The sequence below is a fragment of the Haliotis asinina genome, chromosome 1, assembly GCF_037392515.1.
Source record: "Haliotis asinina isolate JCU_RB_2024 chromosome 1, JCU_Hal_asi_v2, whole genome shotgun sequence".
NCBI classification, from domain to species: domain Eukaryota; kingdom Metazoa; phylum Mollusca; class Gastropoda; order Lepetellida; family Haliotidae; genus Haliotis; species Haliotis asinina.
Genome location: NC_090280.1, coordinates 38,139,458 through 38,160,484, shown reverse-complemented (window position 1 = coordinate 38,160,484; position 21,027 = coordinate 38,139,458). Strand labels below are relative to the sequence as shown.

The window sequence follows — 21,027 nt, the reverse complement described above, 5'->3', positions numbered from 1 at the left end:
ACCTGGAACCCTGTGCTGATTGCCTGGCTAGCTGTGATGAGACTAATTAGGACTATGCATGCCTGATTTCTCTGGCAGGGTTTGAAGATTACAGGAAACTGTCTCATCCTACAAGCAAGTCCTGATTGTTGAATTGTTTAATTGTGTTGTAAAGATAAGTGTTCAAAGAAAGTAGGTGTGAATACATTTTATTTATGTAACGTCTTACATAATTTTATTGCACTTTCCCTTGCAGACCTTTGTTGGCGTGTACATATGTATTTTCTTAACATATATATATGTATTCTTTGTATGTAAGACATTAGACATACTTAAACAAATTGTCCCTCTCATATCATTATGTGAGGTTAAATTGTACAAAAAATCAACTTCAATGGCAGTAAGGAAGAATTTACGTACATGCTTAATAATCTTCTATAAAAGAAGCGTTTTCACTGATACATTGCTAATCTATACTTAATACTTTAAGGGAAGTACTAATAAGCTAGTTTGTGACTTACATGGAGCAGAATCACATTTTGTCGCTTTGGTTCATCTAGATTCAAGGCAGAAAAATCTACATGCATGTACACATATTGTATACTACTATTCCTTGCACATATAGAAGACAAAGGATCTTGGGATGGGGTGACTTCAAACTTCCCGAATAGAACGTTTTGTATCTCAACTGTTCAATATAGTGGCTGAGTTTGGCTCACTCAAAGGTCTGCTCACTCGCTCTTTGGCGAGTTTATTTTTCCTTAAAGCACTCAGAACGCTACAATATGATCATTATTACCCCGGATAACCCAATCCAACCATTGAGTAGAGATAGTATTTATTTGCATATACATGTTGCGGCTACTACTAGTACATCAAACATAATAGCTTGGATCTGATACACGTCATAATTACACTGGATCAGATAATTACAGAGATCAAATACGAACGTTTCTTGCACAATGCTTATGTAAAGTGCATTGAAAAAACACATTTCAAATCAACATAAAACTTTCAACAACTTGAACAAAATGCTTCAGTCATCTTTGTATTGTTTATGTGTGATATATACGAGTCGATGCATTATTATCAACTTTAGAATTATGAAAAATCAATGGTCGCAATTGAGTTAGGTCTAAATTAGTAACTTGGTATAATTCAAATCTATACGAACATGGGTGTAATACCGTATTGGTCTTTTTGTCTATTCATTATATAAACTATTACAACGAATGGATGAATGATTTAATTTAGAAGAAGGTTCTGTAACCTTGTCACCGTTAATTCGATGTGCAAAAATAGTATTTTAGTATTCACTCCAAATGACGACTAACAAACACTTATCTCCTGTAACAACATCTCATAATCCCCTTTCTCGCCGACATGTGTTCATTTACCTGTCTTAACCTATTGCATTGCTGGCAATTGTTATCAAAACACTTTAACACTTCTGATTAACAAAGACAGTAACCTTTATCATAAGAAAAGCTAATCTTTGATCAGCGCTACTAAATTGATTGAAATAATAGGTACAGTACGAATTTAAAATGTGAAAGGCACATGTGAGTCTCTCGCTGAATGAGAGGTGTTTTCTGCTGACGACCATATACTGCTCTCGCTGAATAAGAGGTGCTTTTTATTCCCGCCCATACGCGACTCTCGCTGTGAGAATCTAATTAATTTGCTGCACATACTCGTCTCTCGGCCTCAAGGAGTTAACAGATTTAACAACAAAGAAAACACATACCTCCTGCAACCAGCAATGGTTGCTGAAGACAAATTTTGATCTTAAATTGTCTACTTACACAAACAGGTTATTTGCCACTTCATTGTGTTTGTTGTTCTGTGGGTTGATGGACTGGTCATAAACTGAATTAAAATCCTGAACCTTTTGATGTAAACTTGGAGGAACAGAAAAGGGATTTTCGCTATTATAAGTCGTCCTTGGTCTGAAAAAAGAGCATGTAAAACAAGAGAGATCAAACTGTGTCCAAAAGGCAAGTCACAATCAGGGTAAGCTAAAAATCTTTGGTTGTGGGCAGTTTTTGTGTTTGACTATTAGGTGGCTGAATCTGAGGCTTTCTGTGGGTCTAGCACTACCCCATACTGATGGACATTGGGTGTGTAGTCCCTCCTTGTTCAAGACACTTTGTTCGCTAAAAATTCTTGCGTTAAACTACAGTGATAATGAGAATTGGCCATAGGTAAGGACAAGAGACGGGTGCAAATCAAAGATGAGGAATGTGCATATGGTAAGGATGAGACTTGCTTAAAGTTACGGATGAGATTTGGTAAAAGGTGGGGATGAGAAATGAATGCAAGGAACAGATGAGAAAAGGGTACATGGTGAGAATGAGAACCAGATGCAAAGTAAGGACAAGAAACGGGTACAAGGTATGAGAAAATGGGTTCAGAGTAAGGATGATAAATATTCACAGGGTAATTTTGGGAAATGAGTAAAAGGTTAAATACAGAAATGGGTAGATGGTAAGGATGAGAACTGGCATAAAGTAAGGGTGAGAAATGGGTAGATGGTAAGGATGAGAACTGGCATACAGTAAGGGTGAGAAATGGGTAGTTGGTAAGGATGAGAAAGGGCATACAGTAAGGATGAGAAAGGGCATACAGTAAGGATGAGAAATGGGAAGATGGTAATGATGAGAAAAGGGTACAATGTTAATTTGAAAAGTGGGTATATGGAATCTATGGATACAACTTAATGGTTGCAATGGGCACAAGGTCAACATGAGAAAAGAATACATAATTTAAGAAGACTTCGAAGCGTCTCTCACATTTTGGGAGCATATTTGTCGTCATCTGAATCACTCAGTACAGAATGCTCTCCGAGCAGCTGTTCCTCTCTCCGATCAGAGAAATTAACCTCCACATTCAGCACCTGCTTCGGCTTCTTCTTATCCTTCTTTGGTTTGCTTGACTTAGGCTTGCCCTAAAATGTCATCATCGTTTATTTCAGCAACCAACACATGGATTCCCATTCTCAAAAATCATTTAAGGGGTCTAGATTTTGTAAAGCAATCACATTGTGACACATGGAACATGGTACATGTACTACTGGGAAGAAGGTAAGACCACCACCCACTTCTTTCCTTTTTCATTATCATTGCATCTAGTTTCTAAGGCTTGATACTGATAAAACATATAAGTTAGTTTAGTTTTACGTCACTTTAACAAGGTTCCAGAAATACCACAACAGTGGGCACCAGAAATGGGCTTCACACATCATACCCATGGCAAAATTAAACCTGGATCTTCAGCCTGATGCACAGACTTTCACAATTAAGCTACCCCATTGCACAATAAAACCTATGAAGTTCACATGCAACTAATAATGCATAAGTCCCTGTATCATGAAGGTTATTGTTTATTTCTGCGTGCTTACGGAATTCATATTACATTTCATAAGAACAAAGATATTGGATGAAAAAGGTCCCCAAACTATATTAAAAAGACTAAGAGTCCTGAAATTTCAAATTTAGAGAAACATTTCCAATTACTTAATTCAACATTGCAGTTGGTCAAGTACAAAATTATTAAAGTCCCTTACCCCTTCAACTCCAAATTACACTGACATCTTCAGACTACAGCACTTGTAATAGTATTAACATGCATCAGAAGCTGTTTTACTCCCATTTGGCAATTTGGTCTGTTCTTTGGGGGACGCTACTCTAAGCAGGTGCAAACCTTGCAATCTTGTAGTTCCCACAGGAAACATGTGAAACCATTTTCAACCTTCACCTTATAAAGATTGGCCTCCTCTGTTTCTTCCTTCTTGTACAGGACTGCGTCAGCCTTTGCTAGGTGCTTCAGGTCAGATTCATCTTGAAGAACTGCCAATAAAACCGTGAGTTTTTTAAACAACAGTGTAGTTTAGGGGGGTTAATTTGATGTTTATGATCATTACCCTTTCACAGGTTATCCTGTAAGTCCTATTGCTTGTACTAGTTGGGACTTGTCCATTTCATAATCACAGCTCACAAAAAAGCCATTCATTTGTTAGCTTTTTGTTTAATGTAGTACTCAGCAATATTCCAGGTAAATGACTAGACGAACCCAATATTTGCCTGTACTCAACACTCCAGACCCATGAACAACCCCCTACTCACCCCACCCCACACAGGAATGAAAGAGACCCGATATTTGCCTGTACTCAACACTCCCCACCCATGAACAACCCCCTACTCACCCCACTCCACACAGGAATGAAAGAGACCCGATATTTGCCTGTACTCAACACTCCCAACCAATGAACAACCCCCTACTCACCCCACCCCACACAGGAATGAAAGAGACCCGATATTTGCCTGTACCCTGCTGTGCCAGAGAGACAGAATCAACTGTTTCTTCCCCCTCTTCTTTTTCCTGCTGTTTTTCCGCCTCAGCATCTCTGGCTTCCTTCCTCTTTTGCTTCCGAAGTGCTTTCTTCTCTGCTTTACGAGATATCTTGTCTTGGCTGCAAAAAGAGAAGAAAGGAGTACAGAGGTATAATACTACGTTCACAATATTCACTTGTACTAGTCTGGACTCAAAACTGATTGATTAGATATTGTTTAACTCTGCACTCAGCAATATTCCAGGCAAATAACATCAGTCTGTAAATAACTGTATCTGGTCCAGTCAATCCAGTGATCAACATGTTCATTAGTGTACACAACTGGGATACAATGAGCCTGACCACCTGACCCTCACACATGAACAACTTCAACAAATCACTGAATTGAAAAACTTACCTGGACAGTTCGAGTTTCTGTGATTTCTTTTGACTTTTAGATTTTTGAAATGGTTTGTCTGATATATACTGAAAAAAAAAAACCCAAATGAATATACTTTTACCATCATATTTACCTGGACACTTTAAATATTAACACAACTGGCTTAAGATTCAGGGCTGCGATCAACAAAGCATTGACTGGTCATAACTTACAGACATGCATATGTCGTAGAGCTATGAACATTTCATGGATCAAGGCCCTAGGGATCCAGCCCAAGCCAGTATGAGTAATGCCATTTATGTTATTGTTGTTAAACAATATTCCACTTATATACACTACAACAGTCAGTAAATAATCATGATTAAACCAGCAATCCAATGATCAATATCAACCAAGTCTGACTCGGTACTAATAAACAAAATCAAAATTGTTGTATTTTAATAATTCAACAGTAGAAAATGGTTCACATAATATGGCACATTAAATGTCCATTGATAAAATCTATCATTTGAAAAAACACATTTCTTTTAAACCATCTAATGATGACAAGGTGCAACAGTATTTTAAAACCTTTTGAAATTATACAGGTTTGAGGAGAGTAAATTTCAATTTTCTTTAGGTATGACTTACAATTTTAGGATCTGAGTTCTGCCTGTAGAGACAGATTTTCTGTATTAAAGAACTACAGTCTGGTGTCGGACAGGGTGTATGCAGCTGTTCCTACAAAACAAAGAGGAAAATCATGGTTAAGACACAACCAGTCTTGACCAGACAAGACAGTGATTGATAACATGTCTAAAGAACTGATGTCAACAGGGTTAAGGGTACTGAACAAATAGTGAGTGAGTTTAGTTTTATGCTGCACTCAGCAATTGTCCCAGCAATAAGACAACAGTCAGTAAATAATCAAATCTGAACAAGATAATGAAGTGATGAACATCATGAGCATCGTTCTACGCAAACGGGATACGATGACGTGTCAACCAAGTCAGCAAGCCTGGCCACACAATCATAAAAGTCACTTCTTATGACAAGCATCGTTGCTGAAGACCAGTTTTAACCTGGATCCTCACTGGTCAGACAAGGAACTAAACTGACCATCAGATCCATTTAGCAGCATGTCACAACAAACATAAGTTGATAGTAGCATGAGCAACAATCTTTATGTTGTAAAAACTGTCATTTGTCTATGTTAGGAGTCACCTGAGCCATGGCAGTGTTGTAAATAAGACACTGCACTCTACCAACTATACCTTGTCAGACCCTTTGCCCTTGTAGGCCTTCCAGCATGTCATGTGAAACTCTACCACACACAGCGAATGACAGTTCACACGGACAAAGCCCTGAAAGAAGAATTCAGTGAGATTAGTTTTACACATCTTTTAGCAATATTCAAGCAACATCATGGATGAGGACACCAGAAACAGGCTTCACACATTGTGCAGATTCTAGGATCTGAGTTCTGCCTTGCAGTATTTCATTCAAAGCAGCGGCCACAATTATGAAAAAAAAAGAATACAGCAAGTTTTAGTCTAGAAACTCAAGACTATCTAGAACTAGACTTCATTCAAGGGACAACATAAATGGTCTTCAAATTACACCCATACAGGGAAGTGAACTCTACAGTAATAACCACTAGGCTACACACTGCTCATGCACTCATACTAATACAGCACAGTTTCAATATGGACACACCAGGCTGGCACAGCACTCTGTTAGTGCTGAGTGCTAGGCAGGTTACAAAAAGCACCATCTACGTAACTCTGTTAGCTCTCCCTTCAACTGTTTGATCATTTAGATAGTCATTCCTGACATATGCATCTCACAATGAAGTTAAATACTTAAGTCATAAGTTAGAGAAAAGGACAATTGGAGAATGTTTAACAAATACATCACTGGTAATACACATGGACATGTTGACAAATATAATTACATAATACTATATTCTGACCTTAAAATCTGGATCTGAGAAATATATAACATCTCTGTCTTTTTCCAGACAGTTACTATGGCGACATACAGCATCTGGTGTTGGTGGCCGTTTACAGGTCTGCAGGAGTTCCTTTAGTAAAGCCTGCAATACAGGACGACAGTAGTTAATATGTCCCAATCTTGAAGTTGAAGTTTCTCGATACTCATTTGTGAGGCATGTCATACCATGGAGTCAAACACCAACAGTAGGATGCTTTAAAAATCTGCATCAGTAGAACAGCTATAGAATCTGTATAAACAGACTAGCTAAATAATCTGCATCAGTAAAACAGCTGAAACATCTGTATCAGCAGAATAGCTTTAAAAAATCTGTATTGGTAAAACAGCTTTAAAATTGGTATCAGAAGAACTTTAAAATCTGTATCAGTGAAATATGTATCTGTAAAACAATTTAGGCATAAAATAGTGTTTCTGTACACAATACAAGTGTGTGGGTGAGTGATTTGGGTTTTACATCTCTTTCAACAAAATTCCAGCATTATCATGGCTTGGCACACCAGATGAGGTGAAATGAAATGGGGTTTAAAGTCAAACTTGAGAATGACCAAGATCTCTTGTGGATACATCTTCTTTTAGTTCTTTGACTCATAGCGTTTTGGGTTCATGTCACAAGTTCACCTAATTATGGGGTCTGAAATGACCCTGAAACGTTGTGAGTCAAAGAATTAAAAGAAGATTTATCCATAAAAGATCTTGATCACATATAACAACTTCTAAATGCTGCTAAAAGACATCAAAGTTGAGAATGTTTCACTCATATGATATTATGCATGTATGTGGATGTTTGGTTGCTTGAACTAGCCTAGACTAACCTCACTGTCCCCATACATATTACCAACATTTGAACCTGAACACTGACATTGAAAAAGGTTTCAGTCTGCATGGAGAATGGCTTGGTCTGTAATACATCCTGGCAAATATTTCAAAATGGTTGAGGGTGTCTCAATGTAATTGTTTAATTATTGTTTATTTACTGGTTCATTGTTTACTTCCATCCTCAAAATCCTAGCAGTATTTCTGCAACCCTGGACCATTATCACCTATTGCTGGTGGATGTTTGGTTTGGCTGTTGATTAACGCCATATACAACAATAACCAAGCTATATGACAGTGGTCGAAAAATAATCAAGTTTGGTCCAAACAAGCTAGAGATCCACAGCATTCAATGCAACTGGGGTGCAATGATATGTGTGAATCAAGTCACCAAGCCTAACCATCCGATCCCGCTTGTCACACGTGATAACACGCAATGATTGCCAAAGACCAATTCTAACCCATATCTTCAGTCTGTCAATAATCAAGTTGTCAAGGAAAAAGCTTGTTGCCATACCTCGAGTTTATCCTTTCTAGATTCTGGGATGACCTTCTCTGTGCCTGGCCAACAAAACACACCACAACACACTCCGTTCTTCACTGCTGATAATCCACTGTTGACACTGATGGTTGCCTGTGTGTATCTGTAGCAACAGTTACCATGGATACAAACTAGACACATGTTCAGACTGACAAAAAGGTCAAATAATAGACTTCACAATTTAACACCTAATTATCTTAAAATATGACCATGGATATATTCTTTCTTACTTTTATGAAGATAGTGAGGGTGTTGGGTTCAATATTTGTATTACATCAAAGCACGTCAGCTAGTCGTGGAAGCAGGAAATCAGACACGAAAGTCTTTGAGAAACTCGTAAGATCAAGCTCATAAAAAAATGAGACCTGGGATTTAAACCCAGATTTATTGGTTCCAGGCATGCTTAGTGAAGACACTGTTCACAGAAAACTTCAGCACCAGAGACAGCTCCTTGTCATCTAAGACAATGACTCAAACCACCAGGACAGCATTAACACACCTGAGACAGAAACCTGTTTTTCTAAGACAATGACTCAAACCACCATGACATCATTAGCACACCTGAGACAGCCCCTGTTCTTCTAAGACAATGACTCAAACCACCAGGACAGCATTAACACACCTGAGACAGAAACCTGTTTTTCTAAGACAATGACTCAAACCACCGTGACATCATAAGCACACCTGAGACAGCCCCTGTTCTTCTAAGACAATGACCTTAACCACCCTGACATCATTACCACACCTGAGACAGCTTTAAATATCTCTAGTATAAAAATGCATATTATTGAGAGTATGTTATTATGTTTGTTAGGCCCTCATCTAATATTTTTCTATTCAGTTGGACATAAATGCTTATCAACAAATCAACAACTCCACAGTTATATTTGACAAAACATTCAGAGTTTTCTCTAGTAAATAAACATTTTATCTCAATTTTCATCATATTTAGTTGTGGACTAATTTTTTCACTGAAATCTAATCAAGAACAAGCATTCAACCCCTGAAAAGGCACATCTACATACTGACCAAAAAAGTTATCTGAAGCTATAAATACAACTACATGTGACAAAGCATAATGCACCATGTTGATGCGTGCTGACGGAGGGGAGGGCAATCCTAAAAGATTAATTTCAGATTGATACTCGTAACTCCTGCACTAAACGTAATGGTCAGCATCTCTACACGAGTGAGTTTAGTTTAAAGCCACTTTAGCAATATTCCAGTAATATCACAGCAAGGGAACACCAGAGATAGATTCACACTCTGTACCAAAATGGAGAATCAAAATTGCTACCCAACTGCCCTCAATCAACAAGTAAAACTGACTTACCTGTTTAATGTGATGTAAGCTTTGCCCAGACCATAGTAGCTGGCAGGGAATTTCACCTTGGAGGAGTTACTGATTTCTTCAAATCTTTGAATGGCTTCCATGATGTGCTATAAATAAAACTCGAAAGTCAGCTTTCATTGGCTAATTACTAAATGCAGACTTTCTGTTCATCATTTCTTGTGTTCAGAAAGTTCTTGAAGGGTCTTAAGCGTTTGTTTGTTTGTTGAAAGTGCACTCGACTATATTCCTCGCAGTATGACAGCAGTCTGAAAATAATCGAGTCCAGGCAAGATAGTCCAGGGATTGACATCATGAGTATCAATCTATGCAATTAGGATATGACACATGTCAAGCAAGTCAACAGGTGTGACCAATCGAATTTGTGGCCACTTACGACACATGTTCCTGAAGGCCATTTCTAATCGTGACCTTCTTCAGAACTCTTTTATTCAAATATAACCATTCTGAGCCAGCTAGTCCCTGCTTTAGTCCCTTTATACCAAGCATCAAGCTGGGTAACACAAGGACTACCTCTTAAAGTCATTTGGTATTTGTTTTCCTGCCAGATGCTCAATCCACTAGGACGGAATTAAGATATACAAGTCAGCATTTGCTCTGGACATGAAAATGGTGTCATGAGAGCGAGTCATGGACATGTTTTCAGTAGTCAACTTCAACAGGGAACTTTCATCAAAACATCAACTGTGATTATTTAATAATGATTAAAAAAAGAAAAGGTAAAGCAGGTCAGGTATTTTATCAGCACTGAGCAGTTAACTGGCAAACAATAAACTATGTAGTTCTAAACACCATACTACAAGCTTAGATTATATGAACTTAGGGCCCATTAGTATTACGTCAACAATTACACAAGGTTTAAAATTCATTTTTATTTGAGAAAATTTGTGCATCAAACGTTTTGTGTGTCAGGGCAAACACTGACAAGCCCACAGCTAGAGACGAGTAAACTCTACTTGTGGGCTAACAGCATACCATCAGAGAGATGATTTGTTAATTTCATTCACGCATCATTATCATTACAATTATGATTCTTATTATGGTTTGGTAATGTTGTACTCACTGTATAGCTGCCAGTTGCTACAGCACTGATGCCTAATGTATACTTCAGAACAAGTACTTTACTCTCCGCTACGTCTTTTTGCTGAAAGAAAAAGTATTTGCGCCTAATAAGAATACACGATACGTAGCACTTACAGTAACCAGTATAACTTGATTTTAGTTGTTTGTCACAATAAATGCTGAATTAATCATGAAAGACACTTATCTTTTAAAGACTATGATATTTCCCATCAGAACAACTTGAAAATGTCAACTATAGAAAAGAGCCAGCTTAACAATATTCCAGCATACCACAGCGTAGTAAAACCAGTAAAGAACTCCACATAACAAGAATCGATTACAGGCCTTCGGCGTGAAAAGTAAACTATTTAGCCACTTGGCTACCCCACGGTCTCCAGTACCAGGAAGTTAGACGAGGAATAGGTCTCCACAGCCTTCTCGAAGGCAGCTCTAGCAACTTCAGCCAGGCCTTTCTCCAGGGCATCCGATCCTTCTCGCAGTGTCTGGTTGAAGGGAGCAAGGAGCTTCTTCCTGCTGTCTTGTTTCCGTCTCAGCTTGGTGCTCTGTGGAAGCAAAACCAGGGGAATTTAAGTGTTTTGTGGGCTGCAACACCCAGTACCCACTAAGCTAACAAGTGGTTCTGTCTGTACAAGTTTAAGTTTGTTATAAAATATATTCACAAAATGCAATAAAAACAGTCCTTGATAATGTCACAGAATTACATATGACATGTCAATCACCTATTGGACCAATGCTCTGTTGCTCTGAATGTTCTACTTACCTTCACAGGTGGGTAGTTATCATCACTATCACTAATAAGACCAGGGACACCCTGAAACAACAAATGAAATACATTCAGCTAACAAAATAAACCCTTCCAAACGTTTGATCATTTGTCATGCTCTCACTGCCCTAACTGAAGTCATGTTATTATGTCAAAATTGATGTCATGTTGTCAAGTTCAAACTGTTGTCGCGTCCACACAGATGTCATGTCCAAACTGATGTCATACTGTCACTTCCATACTGACATTAACATAATGTCATGTTGACAATGATGTAATGGTGTCATGCTCAAACTGATGTCATGTTGTCATGTTCTACCTAATGACATGCTTTCATGTTTAAACTGATGTCATGTGGTCATGCCAACACTGACGCTGTCTAAATTGGAGCCAGGTCCAAACTGACGTCAGGTTGTCATGCAAACACTGATGTTATCTACAAACTGATGTCAACAGTTGTCATGTTGTCATGACCAAACTGATGTCATGTCATCATGTTCAAATGGACGTCATGTCCAAACTGTTGTCATATCCAAAGTATTGTCATGCTGTCATGCCCAAACTGACTTCATGTCCATAATGATGTCATGAACCAACATTTTAGCTGTGTGTTAATGGAGTGACATCCTCGATATCTCCAGGGTATGCGTTCCGATAAGTCTCCACTTTACCCTGGACGCATCTACGGCTCTGCCCGATAAATTTATTACCTCCCTTTGCTGACTCCGCCTTCTCACAGTAGCCAATCAGCTAGGCCACCGTTATAACTGAGCTTGCCAGTGTCAACAAAGGTAGTGGTCGCAACTGCAAAGGTTTGCTCGCAGTGCGTCCCAGATTTTAGGGAAATCATACAAAGAAATTGACAGGTCCGAAACTTTAAAACAACATATGCAAGAAAGCCTTCTACCTCTTCCAGAGAACCTCTGCATGGTTTCTGTTGACAAGTATAATCGGTTAGATAATTAAAAAAATGAAAGTGAGTTGTGATTGGTTCGCTCAACTTCCCAGCGTAGACACCTGACTGGATCAAAAGACAGTCAAGGGAGGTAATAAATTTATCGGGCAGAACCGTCGATGCGTCCAGGGTATAGTGCAGACTTATCGGAACGTATACCCTGGAGATATCGAGGATGATGGAGTGAGTACTTACATCTTCCTCTCCATCACTGTCATTGGAATCACTGACAAGATCTGGCACAGACCTGAAATCAGAAGACCAAATGCTACAGGGAATATTCCTGTTGAAAATAATCAAATTCAATTCATAACAAACTCGTGTGGCCACTAAACATGAAGATTGAATTTTGTCAAATCAAGCCTGGTTGTTCATTCAGAATAAAAACTAATTACCCTCAGAAGCAATCTAAGAAAGAGTTGGAACTTTTACATTCTCACTTCAATTATGAGGCATTTTAACACTGAGTAATCAGCTTGCATTTAGGACAACACTATAAAAACTTAACATTAAACCTCTTCCCCCTTATTGGTTCTGTTTTCAGTGACCTTCAATGTACTCCGAGAAAGCCATTTTATCATTTACATCAATTTGTGTACGTTCATAAACATGAAAATTCCAATTTGGTAGATCTTTCACAGGATATGCTTGCCACTTGGGGCAGAATATTCCCCCCTTGGATGTTTGTATACTACTGACAATGTGGAGATTGGTAACATCTCAGCCCAGCAATATGTAGGCCACTATATGTATATATATTTAACACTATACATATTTATACATGGGGTACAAACCTTTGAGCCCATACATTTTTTTCAAGTTGACCAAGTCGTTGCTTTTCTATAAAATAAAGATATATATTAGGACCAAACAACAATGAAAAAGTGAGTGAATGAGATAAGATTAAAACTCACACTGGCACTATTTCAGCCATATCATGACACAATGAAAATCAGCAATATATGATCTGTGTAATAAATCAAACAGACAAGAGATAAAACATATCTAAATAGTCCAGAGTAAGGGTGGGTTAATGTGGCATTATAAACCATTTCAATCCCATCACCACCAGTGTCCCAGGTTGGGAGTGAAACGGTTCTCTCACCATAAACACACAAACAACAAAAACCAAACAAACTACACCCACCTGTCTTGAAGCGCTCCCTCTGTTCATCAATCTGTCTCAGGTTCAGTTTATCTTCGGTACGCTGACACGCTTGTCTACCAATGTGATTTATTTCTCTAGCCTTGTCCAACATTCCCAGTTCAAAGTAAGCTTCAGCATATCTGTAGTATCCCTGAGTTGTAAACAAAAAGTCACTTTGTTCCATAATCTGACTGGTTGGAAAACATGATCAATTGGTATTTGATTCCCGGAAACTGCAACACTATTCACTGCGTATTGACACATACAAACATTGCAAACAATTGTTTTGTTGCGTCATCAACAGTGGTGACGTCATTCAAATCATATTGTGACCTATAGTCAGAATGACGTCACAAATGAGCAACTCCACGTGCTGCCATGGGAACCAGCTGAAACGGCCAGGTGATGACACTTCACCGCTGTACCTGTACGCAATGTAAACGTGTGCAGACAGTACAACCCTTTGGTTTACTTTTCTGCTTACAATGTCGATAAACATCATGTGTTGGCCAATGTGTTATTGGGTATTTGAAGCACGGAATATTTCATTTGAAACCTCACCTAAAAGAACTTTATCAAATGAATTTGGAATTTAACAACACTTAAGACAGAGCCTCTAGCCATGTGATGTGTAAAGACTTTAAAGGACATGTTGTTAGCCTACATGGCGCTAGGCAGTTTGAGCAAGTGAATGAGTAAATTTAGTTTTACACCATCACTCAACAGTATTCTAGTTATATGACGGTGGTCTGTAGATAATCAAGTCTAGACCAAACAGTTGTGATCAACCACACAAGCACATAATATTACACAATTGGGACACAATGACAAATATTAACGAAATCGGCGAGCCTGACCATGCTCACCCAACAACTCGGCACAATATCTGCAGGCAAAACATTTTACACCTAGATAATACATGTCAAATGTTTCCAAACACAATTGTTGAAAGTACAAATCTTCCTGTAAGATCACATTAAAAAACATTAAATTTGTTAAAGACATTTTGCTGATTTGCAAATCAAGCTCTTCACAGTTGACTGTAGTGACTCTACAAGTCATTAATTGTTGTTTAACACTCCACTCAGCAATGTGAAGGCTTTTTCAAACAGTTGAACATGGACCAGACAACCAATGATTGTTCAGTGTTTTTTGTTTAACATCTCACTATTCAAGGATAATCAAGCATATTCAAGCACTGGCGGCAGTTTGTAAATAATCACATCTAGACCAGACAATCCAGTGATCAACAACATGACCACTGTTCTGCACAATAGGGACATGATGGCATGTGCCAATCTCGTCAACAAGTCTGACCACTCAATTCCTGCATGGGTTGCCGAAGACTGATTCCAACACCAAACTTCAAAGGTCTCTTTTCCATGACTGTACAGCAATTCATACTTTTGAAAACTTGCACTGACCAACAAGCTCCACAATACTCTCACCTTGGCCCAGTCCTGATCCAGTGTTATGGCACGCAGTCCGTCACACAACGCCTCCCTTCAACACAAGATGACAGGTTGTGTTGAGCTAACATTGAAGGATTCACATGACACAGTCAATTCATGTATCAAATTTATCAATATTCCAGCAATAAGCAATATCTTGGCAGGGGACACCAGAAATGGGCTTCACACGCTGTGTCTATGTTGGGAATCAAAAATGGGTCTTCGGCTTGACAATCAGACTTGGGTCTTTGGTGTGACAGTCGAACATGGGTCTTTGGTGACAATCAATCGCAGGTATTCTGCATGGGGAATCAACCCTGGGACTTCACATAACGACCACATTGACCACTAGGGTACCCCTCTATCCCCTGTGTTCATTACTAAAGTGGTTGTGCGATTTTACACATACTGCTCAGCTCTGGGTGTGAACCGATTCATATCCTGATACAGTTGGAATACTTTATAACAAACTGAATCAGATCCTTGATTCATTTGTCTTATATTTCCGACAGAATATTCTGAACACCTGGTGTTCTGGAAAAGGGTAAACAACTGTGCCTAATGCACTAACTGTTCACACAATCTGTCAAATACAGTGTTTGCCCTTGACATAAAAATTTAGGAGTCATCATGACCCCACGGTGTCATGAGAGGAAGCCATGGACATGGTTTGGAGAGTCAACTTCAGTTTGGAACTTTAATCAAGACTTCAACTGTTATTTAACAACGTCAGAAAACAAGGTAAGGCAGGGGAAGTATTTAATCTGCACTGAGCAGTTAACCAGCAAACATTTAACAAAGTTTTGATTCACAAGCTTAGAATATTTGAACAAAGCACACAACAATGACACAAGCTCCTAAATTCTGGTCCAAATCAAAGTACTGTACTCACTGTGATTGTAAATGAACATGAGATAGTCTTACAGGTTTCTGGAACCACATGCTTACCGGAATTTTTTCAACTTGAGATAAGCTTGAGATCTGTTCCCAAAGAAGATGTGGCTCAGGGGACTGAAACAAAGACACGTGGTCATGTCAGTCAAGTTAATTGTCATCTCATTAACAATGTTAATAGGTTTGCAGGGATTTACAGTGAGTTTCATATTTGAGAGTTCTCTGGAACTCATACTCTTCATTTTCAGGGGTCCTGGACACCAAAATGTCTGGGGGCCCAGACACATAAAATTATGAATACCATGTCGCAATAATATAGTAATTCAGTTAGTGTTACTGTACTGTCTATCATGATTATCACACTGTTACAGCAATTAAATTACAAATGAAAACCTGGCTAGTACCAGACTCAGTGATATCAGGAATTTCTGACAAGCCACCGATATGAAGCCAGGATGTTAATTCTATATCTTGCTACATCAATATGGCTTTAGAAGTACTTAATTCCAACTTTAACCAACACAAGCAGGATTGATCAGTGGTACTCTTGAATGGCTAATTAAATCCAAGCACTGATGTCGGACCGAGTAACTTTATGTGACATGGTACTTACTCTTTCTTGATAGCTTGTGTGTACCATCTGACAGCCAGGTCAAACTTGTTCTCCTTGAAAGCCTTGTTTCCCTTTTCTTTGGACTGTTCAGCGTCATCAGGAGACTAAACAGGGACAAGGTTCGAGGTTGCATGCATAACAGTTTCATTCGTGCTAATGCTTTGTTTGTTTGTTTGTTTGTTATCTAGCTCTGTTTTAAGCAATATTGCAGCTATATGGCGACAGTCTGTAAATACTTGAGCCAGGATCAGACAATCCAATGATCAAGATCATGAAGATTTGTCTACAAAAATATGATAAAATGAGATATCACCCAGTCAAAAAATGGTGTGGTGTGAAGTAAACAAGTACAAAAAGGATTGTGTACCAGTACTGAAAATGTGCTAAATCAGTATAATTACTAACCTTGTTGAAGCTCCAGAGTGCCTTAATTTCATTTTCAATCAGTTTCCCATCGCGACCGTAACCAAGGACATGGTAATGAACTGAAGAAAGATTTGCAATAGTATCAGCCCGTTATGCTTCTATACACAGTACATAGAAATAGTCAGTGAAAGTAGAACAGGGGTCATACATATTATCAGAGCTCTCATCATAGATCTGCTTATGACACCTAACCATCAAACAGAATTATCTGTGGTACATGAAGGAGTATTGTAAGTTAATCATCAAATGCTCTATACTAATATCATAAATTTACTCAGGAAAGAGAATCTGTATACATTGGTAGTTTCTTGGTTATTTCCTAAGAAGTGAGTGAGTGAGTGAGTGAGTGAGTGAGTGAGTGAGTGAGTGTGAGTGAGTGTGAGTGAGTGAGTGAGTGAGTGAGTGAGTGAGTATTTACACCAATTTAGCAATACTCCAATCCAGCACTTTCAGTTTGGTGGGGGGACACCAGAACTGAGCTTGAAACATGTACCCATGTACAAATTGCAACCAAATCGCTGACATACTTACAATTTTTAAAGACGTAGAGAATACAAAACTGAGCTACTTGGGCGTTTTTCTTCATTCTAGTTTTCCCGGACATATCATTCCTGAAATGACAGTAATTATCACCAAGGTAACTATCACTAACACATCATTATCACATGAACATTCAAAATGCTGTCAGACTAACATGTGTTTTATGTGTTGCTGGGTGTATGCTATAATTAATGCTACTATTAACTCATGTACTCAATTTATTGAATTCTGTACCCTCATGAATTCAATTCGTTATTTGTTGTTATGAGAATCAAATACATATGAATATTGCTAAGGGTCAGGGTCTTGCGTGAAGTACAAATGTTCATTAAAATGTAGGGAATGGACCCTTAGAAAAATTCAGTGTGTCAAGAGCAGTGTTGGCTCAAGAGACGGTTTTTGAGTGTTTTGACTCATCAAATTCAGTGAGGACCCCCTCCATTTTTACATCTGTCCATCTATTTAACATTGGAGGTGGTCCAGAAACATTATTTTCATCAATTTGGACCCGCTCAAAATTTCACCCAAATCTAACACTGGTCAAGAGTGACACACAACATAGGCCATTGCACCCACTACACATTGATGACTATGCTAAGAGTTTGGTTTCTTTCTGTGCAGTTATGTGCATTTCTCATCCATCTTTCCACATGATCCATAATTCATTCCTGGCTCTAACAAACTAATTTGTTGTTTATCTCAGTGAGATATGCACCCAACTGAAAAACATCTAAGCCATGCTTTAGCCTCATTTCACTGAAGCCCTTTAGGCACTGTCTCCCAAATAGATCTTTCACTCACATAAACGACATTATCATTAGGCCATAAGCAGCACTGTCATTGGGCCATAAGCAGCAAGGCATACACAACATTTTCATGAATGAGTTTTTGCTACTATTCATTCATAAAAGACATTGAATTCAGTTCTGTGTATTCATAGTTCTCCAAGTGTATGTATATGATGTGTATAGAAAGTGTGCACCATTTGGGTCCACATCTAAATTCTCACTTTCAAAAGAGGGTTGAAATCCTGTAATGATGTCTTTTAACTATAACTGAAGTCTGTGGTACAACATGGTACAACAGCAACTCAACAGTTGAAGTACTGGTCACTATATCCAGTACAACAATGACAAAATAATTGTTCTGACCATGTTCACAGTGTAAATATTTCATAACAATGACCACATTACAGTCCCTCCTAGATTCCGCTGCAAATTTTTATGAATTTTGCGGCAAATGTATGCAAATTCTGCTCACCATTTTTCAATATTCTGCAGTGAAAATATTTAGAAAAAAAATAAGAAAAACATTACACAGACCTTCAATAGTTTAATTCTCAAACATAGATATAAAGTTAAGTCGACAGTACACATCACATCTTGATGACTGACACCTTTTTCTGTGTTTGAGAATAGAACACTCGCTGAAAGTTATTTCTCCTCTCATCTGTAACCTCGATGCAGACGAACAACTTCTGGTTTCATTCAAATAACAATTTTACAGTTAAACAACATCTGAAATGATTTCTATTTTCAAAATGATCGATTTTACGGGCGTAATTGTAGTGTCAACTTCATCAAATTTTAGTTGAAATGTATCTTTAATCGTAATTATTTTGTCACAATAAATATTTCAGTTCATTTCATGTGAAACTGATCCTACTTCTGACATTAACTCTACTTTTCGTGTCTGCTGTCAGTCAGCTTTCCCTCAATTTTTAAAACAAGCAAATTCTGTGGCAGAAAAGTGGCAAATTCTTCTGCATGGAAAGGTAAATTCCACATTTGTTTCTGCAACTGTGGAATCGCAGAATCCAGAAAGGACTGACAATACTGACATATTAAATACACAAGAATGTTGACTATCATCCTGCATGGCTTGAACATCTATTGCATAAGTCATTATTTTTTTTTATTAAGTGCATATAAACTCACACGCAAAAGAAACGCAAGTCTGACATGTAGCATCACTGTATTTCTTTTTCAACAGTTAAGTATACAAATACGAGTGGAGTCAGATGTACAGAAATTTGAGCAAACACAGTTCATTGGTATCCATACTCAATAAGGTCTTTACAATTTGTGTCCGCAATTGCATTTTCCGATTTCGATCATTTGAATTACGTCATTCAATACCTGGTGTGCCCACCATTAGCATTGATCACTGCCACACATCTCCTGTACATAGAGTTGATCAGACGATTTGTGAAGGCCCTTGGGATCATTCTGCACACTTCCAGTACAGCTGTACGCAGGTCATCAGCAGTTGCAGGCGCTGGTTGCACTTGGTGGAGACGCCTCTGAATCTCATCCCACAAGTGCTCGATGGGGTTAAGGTCAGGGCTAAGGGCCGGCCATTGCATGACGTTTATGTTGTGCTGTTGAAGAAAGGCCATGGTAAGTCTTGCAACATGCGGACGAGCATTATCTTGCTGGAAAATGTGATTCCGATGTCGGGCAAAAAATGGAGCAACATGAGGTCTGATGACTTGGTCATTGTAACGCTGAGCTGTGATGCCGCGTCCTCGACCTTGACCCACACTCTGGAAGCACATTGGTCCAAGGCTAGCATTAAGTCCAATTCCGGCCCAAATCATGACACTAGGACCACCCCATGCATCCCTTTCCAACACGTTTCGGTCAGCAAAACGCTCTCGATGACGTCTCCAAACCCTGACCCGTCCATCTGCATGTGACACACAAAAGCGACTCTCATCAGAGAAGATGACACGTCTCCACTCACGCTGACGCCAATTTTGATGACCCTGTGCCCATAGTAGTCGTGCTTGTCTATGGTGTGGTCGGATTATTGGACGACGTGCTGGTCGGCGACATCGTATGTTGGTGGCGCGCAGTCGTCGGATAACGGTGTCACAGCTGATGCGTCGATTATGTGTCCCGACAGTATCCCGAGCAGTTTGGCTTGCTGTTAAGAAAGGATCACGCTGGTGTTGCCGTGTCATGAGACGATCTTGCCTATGGGTCGTGACCCTTGGTCGGCCGCTTCGTTGACTGTCATTGGTTGACTGTGTTGTGTTATAGCGATGCTGGAGACGGTAGATTGTCGTTATGTTGACGTCAAAGTGCCGAGCAATGTGTTGGACAGACTCTCCAGCGTGTAAACGTCCAATAGCCTGATTCCTCTCATGTTGGTTTAGTAGTTACCCACTACGGGTAGTGAAAAATCGTGCATATTCAATTCCACGTGGGAAGTGTGCATCATGTCCACATCTTCATTTGAGTGGTGCATTTTGGCGATTCGTTTTCGTCTTGTGATCACATTGATCTTATAAAATGATACAGAAAATGTTCCAAGCATCGCCAAGCATCACTATGTACCGAAGGTATTATGAAATTAGGGGTCCAAATTTGGTTCTTCAGTTCAGATAGAAACTTGCGTTTCTTTTGCGTGTGAGTATATTTAATAACACAAAACACTCCTTTCTGAATCATGAATAGCGCTGTGTACTGGCAAATAATTGCATTGCAATATACTGCAATTCAGGTAGCTGTATTGTGATATGTATCACAATATACTGGGTCCTTAAGTTTTGACCATGAGTGACACTAATTGTGTACATTTCAAACCTACTTCCTACATTATACGTCCCTAAATATATATGTTTTAGTTCTGAAGTTCTTTAGTTAGAGTGTCAAGGATTTTATGTTCCTATTTATACAGCATATGGTATTACAGTGTATCGTTTTTTACAGTGAATAATGTAGAAAACATTTGTTGTGAATGAA

At 38.7% G+C, this 21,027-nt stretch overlaps 1 protein-coding gene across 2 annotated transcripts in view; it reads right to left on the bottom strand.

Moving 5' to 3' along the window:
* LOC137291067 (E3 ubiquitin-protein ligase TTC3-like) overlaps positions 1-21,027 on the bottom strand; it is a 44,264-nt gene that overhangs the window by 18,743 nt on the left and 4,494 nt on the right. Inside the window, exons 6-26 of one of the 2 annotated variants that reach the window (XM_067822347.1) lie at positions 17,270-17,349; positions 16,718-16,797; positions 16,313-16,416; positions 15,754-15,816; positions 14,803-14,857; positions 13,355-13,505; positions 13,002-13,047; positions 12,403-12,454; positions 11,250-11,300; positions 10,870-11,031; positions 10,470-10,550; positions 9,389-9,495; positions 8,032-8,158; positions 6,661-6,783; positions 5,963-6,052; positions 5,340-5,429; positions 4,728-4,795; positions 4,302-4,450; positions 3,736-3,827; positions 2,772-2,926; positions 1,785-1,928 (exon numbers count right to left, since the gene is read on the bottom strand). In XM_067822347.1, coding sequence (XP_067678448.1) covers positions 1,785-1,928; positions 2,772-2,926; positions 3,736-3,827; positions 4,302-4,450; positions 4,728-4,795; positions 5,340-5,429; positions 5,963-6,052; positions 6,661-6,783; positions 8,032-8,158; positions 9,389-9,495; positions 10,470-10,550; positions 10,870-11,031; positions 11,250-11,300; positions 12,403-12,454; positions 13,002-13,047; positions 13,355-13,505; positions 14,803-14,857; positions 15,754-15,816; positions 16,313-16,416; positions 16,718-16,797; positions 17,270-17,349 — 2,070 coding nt within the window. The remainder of the gene's footprint in view (positions 1-1,784; positions 1,929-2,771; positions 2,927-3,735; positions 3,828-4,301; positions 4,451-4,727; positions 4,796-5,339; positions 5,430-5,962; positions 6,053-6,660; positions 6,784-8,031; positions 8,159-9,388; positions 9,496-10,469; positions 10,551-10,869; positions 11,032-11,249; positions 11,301-12,402; positions 12,455-13,001; positions 13,048-13,354; positions 13,506-14,802; positions 14,858-15,753; positions 15,817-16,312; positions 16,417-16,717; positions 16,798-17,269; positions 17,350-21,027) is intronic. The other variant, XM_067822356.1, reaches the window with a different exon arrangement.